General features: G+C 35.3%; 1 protein-coding gene across 1 annotated transcript; it reads left to right on the top strand.

The window, feature by feature from the left end:
• The first annotated feature begins 1,922 nt into the window (after positions 1–1,922).
• On the top strand, positions 1,923–16,922 carry LOC128607966 (uncharacterized). Its single transcript, XM_053625270.1, has 9 exons — positions 1,923–2,299; positions 6,939–7,155; positions 8,002–8,141; positions 8,554–8,642; positions 8,747–9,183; positions 10,115–10,146; positions 12,290–12,385; positions 12,511–12,579; positions 12,991–16,922. Exons 2-9 carry the CDS (start codon positions 6,939–6,941, stop codon positions 13,084–13,086), a joined length of 1,176 nt encoding a protein of 391 aa, XP_053481245.1. The 5' UTR covers positions 1,923–2,299; the 3' UTR covers positions 13,087–16,922.

The raw sequence follows: 16,922 nt of genomic DNA, 5'->3' as shown, positions 1-16,922 counted from the left end.
TTTTAGGAATGTGGCCGACATGTAGGTTACGGTTGTCTTGCAGACATTTAATAAATAATCCCTGCTTCTAGTCCTTCTTTCCTTTCTTTGTATGGGTAACACATGCATGTTTATCAGAATCATAGCCTAAAGTCTACTTTTCATGAAACTGGTTAAGTAAAAAGTCTTATAACCGTGCCAAATCTCCTCTATGGCACAAGCCAAGCTGTTAAACTCTCAGTCAGCATAATATATATGAGGAACTTGTTATTGAGGATTGAAGTGTGGAAATAGTTTAGAAGATGACTGAGAGGGGGAAAACATTTGCATTAAACTTCCAGCAGTGTAGAATGAAAATGAAATGATTACAGAATGTTGTGGACAACAACAAAAGATCAGGGACAAAAATGATAACATTTAAATATTTTTGAGGTTGTAATCATGATTATAGGCATTAAGGTTATCACAAGAAGAATACTAACTCTGTTAATATAGATACATTCCCCGCTCCACTTCTTTCTGCTATAATACAATACCCTCGACTACTATTGGCACCCTTGGTAAATATGAGCAAAGAAGGCCGTGAAAAATTCTTTATTGTTTAACCTTTTGATGTTTTGTTTAAAAAAATATCACAAAAATTCTCTGCTCTCATGGATATCAAACAATTACAAACAAAACACAGGTTTATATAAAAAATATCTTTGTTAAATATACGTGTGCAACAATTATTGGCACCCTTTTAGTCAATACTTTGTGCTACTTCCCTTTGCCAAGATAACGCCTATGAGTCTTCTCCTATAATGCCTGATGAGGTTGGAGAATACATGGTAAGGGATCTGAGACCATTCGTCCATACAGAATCTCTCTAGATCCTTCACATTTCGAGGTGCACGCTGGTGGAGTCTCCTCTTCAGTTCACCCCACAGGTTTTCTATGGGTTTCAAGTCATTGGACTGGGATGGCCATGGCAGGACCTTGATTTTGTGGTCAGTAAACTATTTTTGCATTGATTTTGATGTATGTTTGGATCATTATCCTGCTGGAAGATCCAACCACAGCCCATTTTAAGCTTTCTGGCAGAGGTAGTCAGGTTTTCATTTAATATCTGTTGATATTTGATAGAGTCCATGATTCCATCATGCCATGTATCCTAACAAAATGTCCAGGTCCTCTGGCAAAAAAAACAGCCCAAAAATATTAAAGAGCCACCACCATATTTAACCTTGGTCATGAGGTACTTTTCCATATGGCTACCTCTCTGTGTGCGCCAAAACCGTCTTTGGTGTTTGTTGTCAAAAAGCTTTATTTTGGTTTCATGTGACCAGAGAACCTGATCCCATTTGAAGTTCCAGTAGTGTCTGGCAAACTGAAGATGCTTGAGTTTGTTTTTGGATGAGAGTAGAGGTTTTTTTTTTTTTTTTTTAAACCCTTCCAAACAACTTGTGGTGATGTTGGTGACTTCGAATTGTAATTTTGGAGAGTTTCTGTCCCCAAGACACAACTAAGTTCTGCAATTCTCCAGCTGTGATCCTTGGAGATTTTTTGGCCACTCAAACCATCCTCTTCATGTATAACTCCCGATCTAAGGAAATGCTATAAAACAATTAATGTGTAATGTTGTCTGCAGGTACTCTTTAAGGGTTTGCAAACTTTTTTGTAGTCAGGGTTCCCTTTAACAGTAAAATAAATTCCACAGACCCCTTCAGTAAAGATTTATTTCCTGATCCTTTTAAAGGTCTGGAAACCCCATTAATTTTTACAAACTACACCTTTAAGGCTGCATTCTGTGATTTTGTTTAAACCAATATCCTTGTCTTTCATAGTGTAACGATGTACTGTTTTACAGGTACTCTTATGTTTAATGTCTCAGTATTAACCCCTGTGTAATGTTTTAACTGTTTAATGTTTAATTAACCTCAGTACTGTACATACCATTAAAACCAAGGGAAATTCCACTTCTGACCGCATGTGTATGTAATGTTTTTGATAACAGTAAATGGACATTAACCTTGCCATAAACATGTTATCTGAGTAGCTTAGAGGAACCTTCATATGCCAGTCATACTCTTTGTATGTCTTGCTTAGTAGCTACTTCACATGTTCACTTGTATCTAGAGATGTATGGATGATCGCACCGGTTTCAAATCACAGCATTCTCCCACTACAGAAATTCATGAGCTTAGCAGCATGGGATAAAGTACACCGAGTCAGCAGCGGTGAAAGTATTTAAGGGCTGGGTGCATCGACAAACTTACAGATGAACTTCCTGAAATAAGAGAGAAGACTCCTACTATCCCCTAAGAGATTCTGAGTTAAGGTAAAGTGTTTTTACTTTGTATCTATAACTTCCAATCACTTATTTGATAATGTCAAAAAGTGGAATGCTAATTTGTATTTATTCATGAAGAGATTGCAGGTTTGATCTACAATCATGATAATTAGATGATAGGTTAAAAAGATTTTTATATTACTCCATAGCTATTTTATCTTTCATGTATTCTATATTCATTACACATAAAGTGAAATATTTCAAGCCTTTTTTTGTTTTAATCTTGATGATTATAGCTTACAGTTCATGGTAATCAAAAATCCAGTACACCACTACTGACCCTAAAGCACAAGAAAAGGCGAGATAAAATAGCCGTCAGTCAGAGACTACTTATATTTTAAAAACTTGAATAAAACATAATCTGCTTATAAAACATAATCTGACATAATAAGACATAATCTGCTTATCAATTGCATTTTGTAAAATGAGACAAAATGAGGGTATAAAATGAGAGCTTGAGTTCATGTTTATGCTTATAAGTCTGCAAATATGTGTGGATCCATCCATGTGGGGTGGCCTGATGCACTCATACACATACAAATTTTTAGGCACCTTATTTTTTTTTTGGTACAAACTTTGATATAGATTTTTTTAAATTGTATGACTTCTACATGATCGAGTCAGTACAAAAACATTTTAGATTCCCAAACATTAGTTTTCTAGCACAAAATTAAATGTTACAGAAAAATGTTTGTATGTCATTAAAGAAAGCAGTATATTACGTAAGAGACACTTTTCAGACAAAAAATACAATGAAAGTGTCACGGTTTCCCCTTTAAGCAGCGCGTGGGAGAGCATGTGAGCGCGCGTGCACGAGCAGGTCCGCGAGCACCTGCTTTTCCCTTGTTGACAATCGTGACATTTCGACTCCTGCATTTGTTTAAGTTTCTGTTATGTCTCCTCCGAGTTCTGTCATTGGCTGGGATTTCACGTGTGGCTGAATCACCCTCAGCTGTGAGCATTTACGACACTGATCATGTCCGCATATATACCGCGCGCCTCCTAGCACACAACGCGGAATATTATAGTAGAATAGAAAAGAAACTACCATAGTGATAACCATAGTGATAACCATAGTGATAACCATAGTGATAACCATAGTGATAACCATAGTGATAACCATGGTTTGAGTCATAGTCATAGTCCTGGTTCAATTCATAGTCATAGTCATAGTCCTGGTTCGATTCATAGTCATAGTCTTAGTCCTGGTTCGATTCATAGTCATAGTCCTGGTTCGAGTCATAGTCATAGTCCTGGTTTGAGTCATAGTCCTGGTTCGATTCATAGTCTTGGTTCGATTCATAGTCATGTTTCGGTTCGTTAGTTTAGTTCACGCTGGTTTCTCCGCTACCAGTCCAGTGCTATTGTTCATGTTTCTTGTTTTGTTTCTCGACCCTGTATTTCCGTGACCGCGACCTTGATTCCTGCCTCGCCCCTTTATGCCTGTTTGCCGATCGCCTGAACTTTGCATGTTTGTGGATTTAATGTTTGGATTTACCTGCCTGCGTGTATCTCCATAAAACTGTTCATACTGCCCTTGCACCCGTCCATATGTCCGTTACGTCATGAAACGTGACCGAAGGCTGCTGGGTTTTGCTGCAAAGATTAGCAGCAAATGCAACAGTCTCCAGAAGATCTGTGGCTGGTTCTGCAAGATGCTCAATAAAACTTACAGCTCCTTATACAGTTCCTTAAAAAACTGCACAATTGTATCAGAGACTACTATTTTTATTTTTTTTGTCACACCAGATATTGACTTTTTCATTTACTACTGCTTACTGCTCTTTATGGTATTTTTTAAAATGTAGAAACATTTAATTTTCTACAGCATTTCTTTGCATGTGCCTAAAACTTTTGCACAGTACTGTATATATAACAATCACTAAAGATCCAGAAATTGAGATTCCACATTCTGAAGGTTGTAGTTGTGGGGCATATGGCTCACTAGAAGTTAAATATTAGCCTACATTATATTGCATTACATTACATTTACAGTAGTAAATTAGATTTCTATAAATAATTATTAATTATATACTTTTTTAATTGAGTGATTATGTATAAACTCATTGTTACTCATTGTTGCTACATAGAACCCAGGGTTAGTCTTAACAACAACAACAACAGCAAAATGATTTTGAAATCAAATGTTTTTATTGCTATTTTGTTCTGTAAACAAGTTTAAAAAAGAAGAAAAAGAAAAATAATCAAAATTCAATAACTTGTTTACTGTAGGAGTTACAAATGTAAAAACAAATACATTATGATACAGTCTACTAACTACAACAAACAGATTTGAAAAATTCAGTTTTTAATTTTTTTATTTAAAAATTTGAAAAAGTAAAAAAGTAAAAATAATCAAAAGTCAATAACATTTTGTTGGTAGCAGTTACACTTGAGAATTATAATAATAAAACTAATCCAAAAGGCAGTTTGAAGAGTGGCTAGGTGAATATATATTTTTTTATTATATAAAAACCACAGATGGAAAAATTATCTTTTGGAAGCTGTTTGCTCATCTTTCATGTGTAGTGTTTTACATATAACATTTTCAAAAAAAAAAAAAACTGAAGCAAAAAGTTTATTATTATTATTTTCATTTTTCTTAAAAAAATAAAATAAAAAATCAAAGGCTAATTTTTAAAATCTATTTACTGTAGTTAGTAGCAATAATGAACACTATCATAGGCATTTTGTCATATCACAGCAAGCCAGTGAATATATTTCCCATCCTGCACTGCGGCCTACTAACATGGCCGCCATGGACTGCAATTCCCAGAACACTCACTTTCATTTTAATGGTACACCTGCATCCAATCTCACACACAGTCACACCACACATAACAGAGACTGTTTGAACACCAAGTCTTTGCAAACTATTACTGTGTTTTCCGGTTACCAAGCCGTTGTTCATCGTGTTTTGTGTAGTTTTGAATCTTATTCTAGCCCTGCTTTTCGATTCTTGTTTTGCCTCGTTTATGCCTGTTTGCCGATCGCCTGACTTATTGCCTATTTATGACCACATTTATGTTTGATGATTTGGAATTGTCTGCCTGTCTCTCATATAATAAAGCTCTTATCTGCATTTGCATCCGTCCTAACCTCCATTACGTGGCACATTTGCTCTTATGTGTAACTCCAATGGTCAAAAAGCTATTGAATTTTTATTTATTTATCTTTTGAACACAACAACAAAAATTAAAATTAAAATGTAAAAAAAAAAAATCTATTTGCTATACTTGGTAGCAAAAATGAATGCTATGATTGTGCATTTGGCTTCACATTTCTAACTTCTAGAGTCAAAAAGCCACTGAATTTTGATTACAACAACAATAAAGTAAAATAAAAAAAATTAGAATGTGCTTTTTAAAATATTTTTGCTGTACTTGGTAACAATAATGCACAGTATCATAGTGCATTTACTTTTGTGTAACTCCTACAATCAAAAAGTTTTGAAAAAAAAACAATTCTTAAAAAAATGTAAAATAAATGTTTAAAATTTAAATCAAATTTTTTATTACAGCACTTCTGTAAGGCTTGTGTAATATTGCACTTGTAGTAAGTCTTACAACCCACTGTACTGACTCCATACTGTATCCTAACATTACAAGACGTTAGATATCATGTGAAGTAGATGACTATAATCTAGGTTAAAAAAAAGTAGGTTGGTTTAGGTTTTTATGAGATTTACAGTTCAATTTGTTATAACATTTTATTTCCGGTAAGTAATCCAAAATCTTTAGATATCTGTTCTTAGTTTTCTTAGTTTTCAAATTCCACTTCTGTTGCACCTCTAACCACTGGAGCTGGGGAGATGACTTGAATACCTCTTTATGCGCATGCTCACATAGACAGGACACCCTCCACAGTACCGTTGGGCGATATGACAAAAATATCACATCACAACACTATGAAAACATTTGCACGATGCACAATATGTAATACATTATATAATTTAGATAACAAACTGCCAGTAAAACAGGAGTGCTGCATTAAAACCCATTAAAATTCAGTTTGATGATACTTTTATTTAAATTCCAGGACAGAAAAGGGGGAATGTTTTTACTGACAATTTTAAAGGTTAAGTAAAAATATTTTTTTTTATCAAATCAGCTACTTCCATTCAATTCCACTTCGTTTGTAATTAATACAAAATAAAAAATAAAAATATCACAATACCAACAATATCTCAGAAAAGTGTATTTTGACAAAATTTATCATGATGTTGATATATTGTTATATTACCCAGCCCTATTCCACAATGTCACACAATTTGTGGAAGGTCTTGGCATGTATGTGTATGTGCACAAGTAGGTATTCAGGTGTTTCTCTCCACATTTATTCTAGTGGTTAGAACCAACATAGAGCTCCCAATTGGAGCAACAGAAACACGTTTTCCCGGTTGTCTGGAGATCACAAGTTAAAATACAGATAATATCACAGCTATCCATGGCTGGAAGTCCAAAATTGGCTGTGCTCACTGTTTAGTTGAAAATTATCTTGCTTTTTTTTCTAAACTTGAAAGAAAGGTCTTTAGTACACAGCTGGAAATGTTTTAGCATTGCTCTAATTTTAAATTAATGCAACATTCATCTAAATAATATCTTATTTTCTCTTCTTTGCTTTATAGATGAAACCCAAAGTTATAATCTTTATTTACTTAGGAGGACCCATATTACACTTCGTGAAATGTTACAGCAGTGGCAATTTTGACGCTTTTCCAGCTATATGTCAGACAATGGAAGTTGTTCACAGCACCTATCTACCTCAGAACACTGAACCACCTTTTAAAGTTGTCCCAGATATGATCAGTGTTAGTTCTTCAGATGTGGGAAAATCCTTTGATGGTGGGTGTCTTTTTCTTTCTTTTACTGCCAATTAATGGTTCTTAGCTTTAAGGCCTATCCTGGCATTTCAAGGTTTACCAAATATATATATTGTTTTCATTACTCCTCCTAAAAGTTTGGTACCATTATCCTTAAACTTAAAATAATTGCAACTATGTGTCACAACAGCTATGAAAAGGACATTGATATTTATAACTGTTTGCAAATGACACCCTAACAAAGTGCTGATGGAAAGTGAGCCTATATCACAGCAAATGTGGTAGCTAGGTAGATTTAAGACCACACCTTAAAATTCAACAATATTTGCTGTGTCATTACACTGCTGTGTGAACTAATATTCTCATAACATCTCCCTCCCAAAAAGAAAATGTCCATCACAGAATCACCAAGTGAAACTAAATGAAAAGGATGAATTCATAACTTCCAAATCCATCACAAAGTCACCCTTTCATCACCACTTGTGACTTTATTGCTTTTTGAAATCAGTCTGGCATTTATCCTAGCTGTGAGACATTTCTACATTCATATTTCCATCATATTAATCAATGTGTGTCCTCATGAGCAAGGTTTCAGTGGATAATAACAACTAAATAGACATATACAAGTATAGTACAGAATTAAAGAACATATTGTATGGCCATCACACCCAATTACAAAATTGTTTCAGTATACTGCATATGTGGCATGAAAGAAAAAACACTTAAAGCTGCATTTTGTGCATGATAATTGGGAACATAAACAAAGATAATGACTTGTGTGACCTGTGCAGTACCAGGACCACACATTAGAACATCATCTCTTATCTTATATATTTTTTAAAACCAATTATCTTATTTTTATCTAAAGTAACACTGAAAGCTGATGGCTATGAACCATTCCGTGGTTTTTTGTTGAAAGCACAAAAACTAGACAAAACAACACCTCAGGGGATTTTTTCTTTGGTGGACACAAGCTTCAGCAGACTTCAGACATGTAATGGTATAAAGGTGAGTGTCTTCTTTCTCAATTTTCCACTAGCTTAACCAACCAAAACAAGAGCAGGATGTAATGACATGACTATTCTTAAAATTCTTATACTACAATAGTGGTCCCAAAACTTTATCGGGCTTCAAAATACAAGGAAGCCCTTCAATTAATAAACTGTGAGATTATTGTAATAATAATAATAATTTATATTTGTTCAATCATGTGCCCACTACTACAGGTATGACATGATCATAACCGTCCAAATCTGTTTCCATTGTAAATTTTTTGAAAGAAAACATGTATTTACCTGTTCAATTTAAGTGTAATTATGTGTCACTTTATTATAAATTGAGAAATAGAGCATAGCTGAAGAGGTGTAGTTGAAGAATAATATGGCTATTTAAAATGCTTTTTCTGTCTTTCTTTATCCAGGATACAGCTGTAACGCAAACAGATAACCAAAAAAAGACTGAAATAAAGGTCAAATGGAATGTTTCTGAAACTGGAGTATATTTTTTCAGGTTATTTCTCTATTTATTTGTAAACATGATGCAATAGACAGGTGAACAAATTATGGATTACAAATTATGGAGTCATGATTACTGTCATTTATGTGCTCTTTCAGGGCTACATTCGTTCAGACATATCGAATATTCTGGATCCATAAAGAAATCTCTTCTACAATCATGACACCATCCTTTACAACAGACCTTGTAACAGCAGGCCCTGTAACACCAGACCCTGTAACATCAGACCTTGTAACATCAGGCCCTGTAACACCAGACCCTGTAACACCAGGCCCAGTAACACCAGGCCCAGTAACACCAGACCCTGTAACACCAGGCCCAGTAACACCAGACCCTGTAACACCAGGCCCAGTAACACCAGGCCCAGTAACACCAGACCCTGTAACACCAGGCCCTGTAGCACCAGACCCAGTAACACCAGACCCTGTAACACCAGGCCCAGTAACACCAGGCCCAGTAACACCAGACCCTGTAACACCAGACCCTGTAACAACAACCACCATAACAATATCAACATCAACAACATTATCCTCAGGTGTGTTAATACAAGTCAATACCACAACACATATCACTGGTACCTCTGCAGCTGTATTTATACACAACTACCGGATTGCATTATTCTTGCTAGATACTAGTCACTAGTTACAGTCCTGTGACTGCAACAATATAAAATAAAATGGCTGCTCAATCAAAAAGACACAATATAGCTGAACACTTTTCAAGCAGCTGTGTTTGACATATTATTTTGCAAATACATTCAATGAGACATCATTGATTGGCTTATCTATACTTGTGAGAGTCTTCCTATTCTTGTTTTAGGAATTTTAACGCACTCATCCTTGCAGAAAGATTTCTTAGATATTCTTGGGCTGATCTACACACAGATTTTCAAGTCAGGGGACTGTGAGAGAATTTCCTAAAGCTTTTATTGGAGTAGTTCAGGGTGAATTTTGAGGTTTGTTTTGGATTATTGTCCTGTTGTAGAAGCCAGTTTCTCTTCAGTTTCAGTTTCTTGACTGTGCCACAAATTGTTTCTAGAATTTCCTAATGTTTACTGGAATCCATTCTTCCATCTACCTACACAATGTTCTCTATGCCATTGGCTGCCACATGAATTAAATGTTAGCACAAGGGCGTAATGAGTAAATTAAGTTCTGAGACTGTAGACTTTTGCACATGCAACAATTACTCTTATAATTTTTCTATTTTAGATGCTCATCAAATATAAAGTAATTGTGCTTTAATATTTGCAGATTTAAAAAAAAATTGTTTGCTGTAGAGATTGTGTTTTCACTTCTTTTCACTTCAAAAATCAATAAAATACGTAATTTAGCTGGGGTGCTCAAAAACTTTTGCAGCTGTAAGGTAAACCTTAATAGTACTTATGGTCTTATAGTTCTGTTATGTACACTGCATTACTTTCCAAAACTTTGAATAATCCCATCTCTAATTTCTTGCTTATATAGTCACCAAAACTGCTCCACCGCAAAAATATTTGGTAAGTAGCTCATATTTCATTTATTTGAATTAGACCAGCAGATTTTGCTAAATTATTATTTATGTGCTTGTTTAATTACAAATATGTTTGTTTTCACTCATATTGCTTTGGTTTTATCTGTTTTGTTTGTGCATGTCCAGCAAATAAAGCATGTGGTAAAATCAGCTAAATGTGGAGTCACTTTTGTGATGCTTAAAATCATCCCTGATTCTTACATGTAAATATTGATGCACATTTATCAGACAACAACAACAACAATAATAATGATAATAATAATAATAATAGTAATAATAATAACAATAATAATAATAATAATAATAACAGGGGGCACTGTGGCTTAGCACGTTTGCCTCACACCTCCAGAGTTGGAGGTTCATTTCCCGCCACAGCCCTGTGTGTGCGGAGTTTGCATGTTCTCCCCGTGCTTCGGGGGTTTCTTCCAGGTACTCCAGTTTCCTCCCCCAGTCCAAAGACATGCATTGTAGGCTGATTGGAATGTCCAAAGTGTCCGTAGTGTATGAATGGGTGTGTGAATATGTGTGTGATTGTGCCCTGCGATGGATTGGCACACCATCCAGGCTGTACCACACCTTGTGTGCCATGCCCCCTGGGATGGTCTCCAGGCTCCTCACAACCCAGTAAGGCTAAGCGGTATAGAAAATGGATGGATGTATTATAATAATAATAATGTGTGTGTGTGCGTGTGTGTGTGAGGACCCATACAGCAGAATATATTACGTCATATTCTGGAAATTATATTTCTTAAACTTGTATGTTACAAATGAAACCACCAACTGAAATGTGTTAAACTGGCACCAAATATTACAGGTTTACTCCCTCCGAGCTTTAGACTCTAGTCCCAGATTGTCCCCTCCTTTTGTCCCTCCAGGCCTATGCACCAAAAATTTGTCCAGTGGTAGGTGGCACAGAGTGTTTTTACCAAACTCTAGCAATAATATTCGAGCCAGACAAACTGCAGTCTTGCTGTAAGGGGCATTGTCTCATTAAGAGCTCCTACTATTTACAACCATAGTGAGCAGAAAAGCATCTCAGAATGCACAACACATGGAATCTTGAGATGGATTATCAGAAGAATATATCAGGCTCCACATCTGTCAGTGAAGAACAGGAATCTAAGATTTTGACTGTCCATTCAGTGAGCCCGTGTCCTCTGTATCCCTAGATTCCTGTTCTTGCACTGCTGCTGTTATTGTGCTGCTGCCACATGATTAGCTGATTGAAAAGAATCCGTAATAATTGCAAGAATCCCAAAGTGTACGTACACATATTCCTAATAAAGTGGACAACGTGTATATAAACAGCAGCATGTGGGAAACACAAACCCAACCAAGTCTTTGGGTTCTGGGGTAGTGTGGTTGCAGAGCTGAAACTTATATTAAAAGCTAGGAATTGACAGAATTATGCATTAATAGAGCTAATTGTGGCGGCTTAGCAGTTAAGGTTTTGAATTACAGATTAGAAGGTTGTGTGTTCCAATCCCCGCACCACCAAACAGCCATGACCCTTCAGCTCAGTTGTACCCTGCATTGAGGAAATATACTGGATTATGTGTTATACTATAGTAAGGTATTATAGCACTTTACTGTAAATACATTTTACATCTTTTTACTGTAACTCAGTTTGCCAGTGTAGTTTAAAAAGAGAAGAAAATTAATTTAGGGAAGAAGATAATGTAGGGAATCACATCTGCAATAAGCTGTTGACACATTGGTCAATATTAAGAGTAGGTGGGACATACAGCTTTTTCACCTTATTGTTTCTTGGAACTCAGAAGGAAGCATGAAGCTAAGCAGGACAGCTAGTGAACATTAATTTCAATGTTCGAATTGATATCAGCCTTCAGTGGTGAAATGGTACACCAATAACATGCAGAAATAGATTAGTGTTTATGTTTATGATCATCTCAGTATGCTGATATTATTATGTCATTAGTGTTATCTCATTAGTATATGCCATTAGTATTTACGACATTGATTTGTTATTTTGATTAGGTCCCAATTTAAGAACTTAATGCATGAATCAAAAAATAAGAATGTTTTTGCATTAACAATGTCTGTATTTATTTATGTGTATTTATGGTTTTTCTTGGTTAATACTCTGTCTCTCTCTCTCTGTATCTTAGTTTGAATCATCGCTAACTCTACATTTGCTCAGTTATCTTTGTCTTGCTGTGTGTGGTCCTTTCCTAGCGAAAGCCTGTGTATGTGTTTGGACAAAGGTAAGATTTATAATCTAATCTAATCTAATCTAATCTAATCTAATATAATATAATATAATATTTTTATTATTACATGCAAAATTATTCTTTTGCATACATAGAAATTCAAAAACCTCTTTTTACAGGTGACATCATTTCTGTCTTTGGCATTTTCATTGGCTGCTTTCATCCTCTTACTGATAGACAACAAACAAGTAAGAATATTTTTTCTTAAATTTATTCCAGCTAGTTCTAGGTGTCAGACTGGTATATTCTTTCAGCTCCATTTTCCCAATCTCCTATTAATCTGCCATATCAACTTTAAATAATGTATAGTCATATTTCTAGTTTTGGGAAATACACAAAGGTTACTATTAACAATATACAGTATAATAGATGCACTGAAACACAAAACAAGAAATAATTACCTATACTAAGTTTATCAGATGTCAAGAATTATGTGTTCATTTATGTTAAGCCACAATAATAATAATAATAATAATAATAATAATAACAATAATAATAATAATAATAATTCCAGCAACAATAGTAAATTCAATCCTATGCTCTTTCCATCTGTGCATTTGTCTCTGTGTGTGTGTGTGTGTGAATCTGTACGTGTATAGGTTGAGGCTGAAATTCTGGCAGGAGTAGCAGCAGGCCTCAACTTGTGTCAAACCATTCTAATATTCTTTCTCTGTGGACCGTGCCATGAATTGTGAGTGTTTCCTTAAATTGTTTCAGAGTGACACTGGTAGTTTATACACACAAAAAGTTGCAAAAAACAAAATGTTAGGGCAGTCAAAATTGGTCTTTTGTCTCTGGCTTTATTTCCTCTGTATATTTATGCAAAGAAAGATATTTTTGTTATACATTTCAGAAGAAAGATTTTCTACTGGGAGCTCAGATTGGTTGCATTCATAAACGTTTGTTTTACAAGTAAGAACGTCTTTTTTTGTTTCTTGCCTTACAGAAATTCATAGCCAGCACAATTATCATACTATATATAACTTTAACTTTTTTTTTAAACCACAATCCAGAGATGTTCTTTTTCATGATCAGTCTCTTTATCTTCTGCCCTTCCTGGTATTCTTACAGCTCTGGTTTTCTTGCTTTTTATAGTTGCTACAATATATGTTGGTCTTGTGGAGCACTGTTCCAAACCACCCTGCTTCTGGCCCGCCATATTGATGGGAGTTTATTTAGCATGCCAACTGCTGTCATGTCCCTTTTTTATATATGGGGAACTAAAAGAAAAGCAGCAACGACAAACTACATCAAGCAATCAGAATTGCAGGGTAAGATTAACTTTTAACTTACCATTCCAAAAAAACACTGTAGTCTCTGTGAAGTCAGATAACAATCTGTGAACTTTTATGGTTTGTTAGACAAAAGCATAAAGATTTTTGTTAACTATACCTTACCATATTAGCACTAATTTCTTTACACTTAGCCTTCTGCCATTAAATAAAACGTGTTTATGGTGTTCTTTTTGCTTTTTTGTTTGATACAGGTTTCTTGCTGGTGTACGTGTTTGGTCATTTTTACTTTGATGAATTTAGCATTTACTATAGCACTGGTATTAGGAATATTTTTATCATTGTATGTTTGATACCTAAAGAAACAAAAGCCTTGATATTTTCATTATGTGGATGATGTTTTACTTATATTTAACTTTTCTACATCAATAATTTCAAGCAGTCCATGTAGTATGTGTATACTGTATGTTGGCTTTCTGAAATTTGGTTCTGAATGTTTGTTTTCACTACATATATCATATATCATATATTCCTGTTACCAATGCTTATGATCAATGTAGAATTTGTATTTGTAGAAAAATGTCTATATTTATTGTGGAAAGAGGGAACCTACATTATTATGAAATTATTGAAATGGCAAAGCCAATTTTATACACTGAAGAAATTTGGGTTTGACATTAAAAGATTAGACCAATTAAAAGATTCAGCACCAATATAATTTCCTACAACTTAAGCACCTTTAATATTGGAACATGTGACTGATAGGAGTTTCTTCTTGCCCATATGTGTCCTGTTAAATTGATTGTTAAAACAGTTAATAGCTCTTAATGTCTACTCTTGGTTTGATCCCTGGGTTTTGCCTGTGAAGACCGCATTTGTTGTTAAAAAGTATAAACCAACATGAAGACAAGAGAGCTGTCTATGGGAGAAAAGAAAGCCATTTTGAAACTGTGAAAAGAGGAAAAAATCTATCAGAGCCATTTCAGAAGCATTGGGTATAGCCAATATAGCAATTTGGAGTGTCCTGAAAATGAAAAAAATATCACTGATGTACAGTGTAACAACCAGAGATCAAACAATTTGCCAAGGAAAACAGCAGCAGTTGTTGACAGAATAATTGTGAAAGCTGTAAAGAAGAACCCCAAAACAGCAGTCAGTGACATCACAAACAACCTCCACAGGGCAGAAGTGATGGTATCACAATCCACCGTTTGAAGAAGACTTTGAGAGCAGAAATATAGAGGCCATACCAGAAGATGCAAACCACTCATCAGCAGTAAGAATCGGAAAGCCAGATTGGAATTTGCAAAGAAATACAGAAATGAGCCACAAATGTTAACCTCAACCAAAGTAATGGAAAGGCCAAAGTATGGAGAAAGAAAGGTTCTGCTAATGCTCCAAAACATACAAGCTCATCTGTCAAACATGGCGGAGGTAATGTCATGGCTTGGGCTTGCATGGCTGCTTCTGAAACAGACCCACTAATATTTATTGATGATGTAACTCATGATGGTAGCAGCAGAATGAATTCAGAAGTTTACAGGAACATTTTGTCTGCCAATTTATAGAGCAATGCATCCAATCTAATTTGGAACTTCATCAGGCAGTGACAATGACCCAAAACACACTGCCAACTCAACAAAGAACTTTATCAAGGGGAAAAAGTGAAAGGTTTTATACTGGACAAGTCAATCACCAGAACATAACCCAATTGAGCATACATTTCACCTCCTGAAGAGGACACTGAAAGGAGAAACCCCCCCAAAACAAATAACAACTGAAAGAAGCTGGGGTAAAAGCCTGGAAAAGCATCACACAAGAAGAATGCAACAGTTTGGTGATGTCAGTGGGTCGCCAACTTGATGCAGTTAATGCAAGCAAGGGATATGCAACCAAATATTAAGTATTATTTACTTTACTTTAAATATGTTTGAATTGATCTGTTGCAATACTGTAGCTCACTTAAAAAATGGGTGGCCTGCAATCAAAGGTGGCATTTTCTATGTTGTTTAGCACATCTATTTGTAAATATTATGACATACAACCTGAAATTCTGATCTATCGTCTCATATTCATCTGTTGATCTCAAACCCAAATGTCTTTAGTGTATAGATTGGCCTTGCCTTTCCAATACTTTTGGAGGGGACTGTAAATCCCTTAGCATTCACAACCATTTGTCCAGTACACTGGCGAGGCTTCACCAATTTTTAATTGTGTAGGTGTCATTAGGGAAAGTTTAAACAGATATAACAGCAAACACTCCTGACATCTAAGTTATGAGGGTGGCCTTAAATAATATTTGACATGGGCCTTTCTTTGGAAAACTCTTATCAACAAAGCGTGATAACATTTTATTGATCCTGACCAAATTACACTGTTCTCTGCACTCAGTCATGTTGATGCATGATATTTACAGTTCACTTCACTCTCAGCAAATGTACAATAGTGCACTTCAGATAACTTGTACACAGCATACTTTAGTCATTGGGTGTGACCATATTCCTGATTCCCACTCCTCTCATGTGATATTTCTCTTAGCAGCTGGGATGATATTAGTTTGTTCTGCAATAATGTCACACTGGATAATTTTACTGTGCAGGATATAAAAATGTATTTCTTCAATACACTGGTTTCAAAATGATCAGCAGACCTTCAATTAATATATTGTGATCTCTGCCCTGTCTTCCTGTAATGTTTAACAAGGTTTGAGAAACTTGTAGAAGGAATCTTTATTCAGCTTTGTTTTAAGCTCCTTTACAGTTTTTTTTCATGTGGACTTTCCTCTTCAAGTCAGACCCCAGTATTTAAATGGATTTTACATCTGGAGACTGAGATGATTTTGTTTCTTTAAAAATTTGCATTGATTTGAAAGAATACTTGTTCATTGTTTTTGTGAAAGTGGCCAAGTCACCTCTATCTATAGCCTAGTCTAGACTTCCTGGCAGAGGCAACAAGGTTTTGGGCTGAAATATCATAGTAGTACTCGTGATGGCAAGCAACAGTCTTCACAAGAGCCCCTGAACCACCAACCACAAAAAAACCCCCAAGACTTCAGTCATCCACCGCCATATTTTACACTGGGATATCAGGTGCTTCTTCTTGTATGCTGTCCCCTTTAGTCTCCAAACACGCTGATAATGTTTATGACCAAAGTGTTTAATGAGATGTATATTAATAATTTTGGCACATATTTGTGAGAGAACATGCTATTGTTTATAAAACTAACTCAACTGAGTTTTTTTTCTTTTTATTTGAATTATTGTGTAATGGGCACTGCACTGCATAAACGATGTATCTTA

The sequence above is a fragment of the Ictalurus furcatus genome, chromosome 5 (genome assembly GCF_023375685.1).
Source record: "Ictalurus furcatus strain D&B chromosome 5, Billie_1.0, whole genome shotgun sequence".
Lineage (NCBI taxonomy): Eukaryota > Metazoa > Chordata > Actinopteri > Siluriformes > Ictaluridae > Ictalurus > Ictalurus furcatus.
The sequence above is the reverse complement of the archived record's forward strand: the minus strand, read 5'-3'. Positions and strand labels throughout refer to the sequence as shown.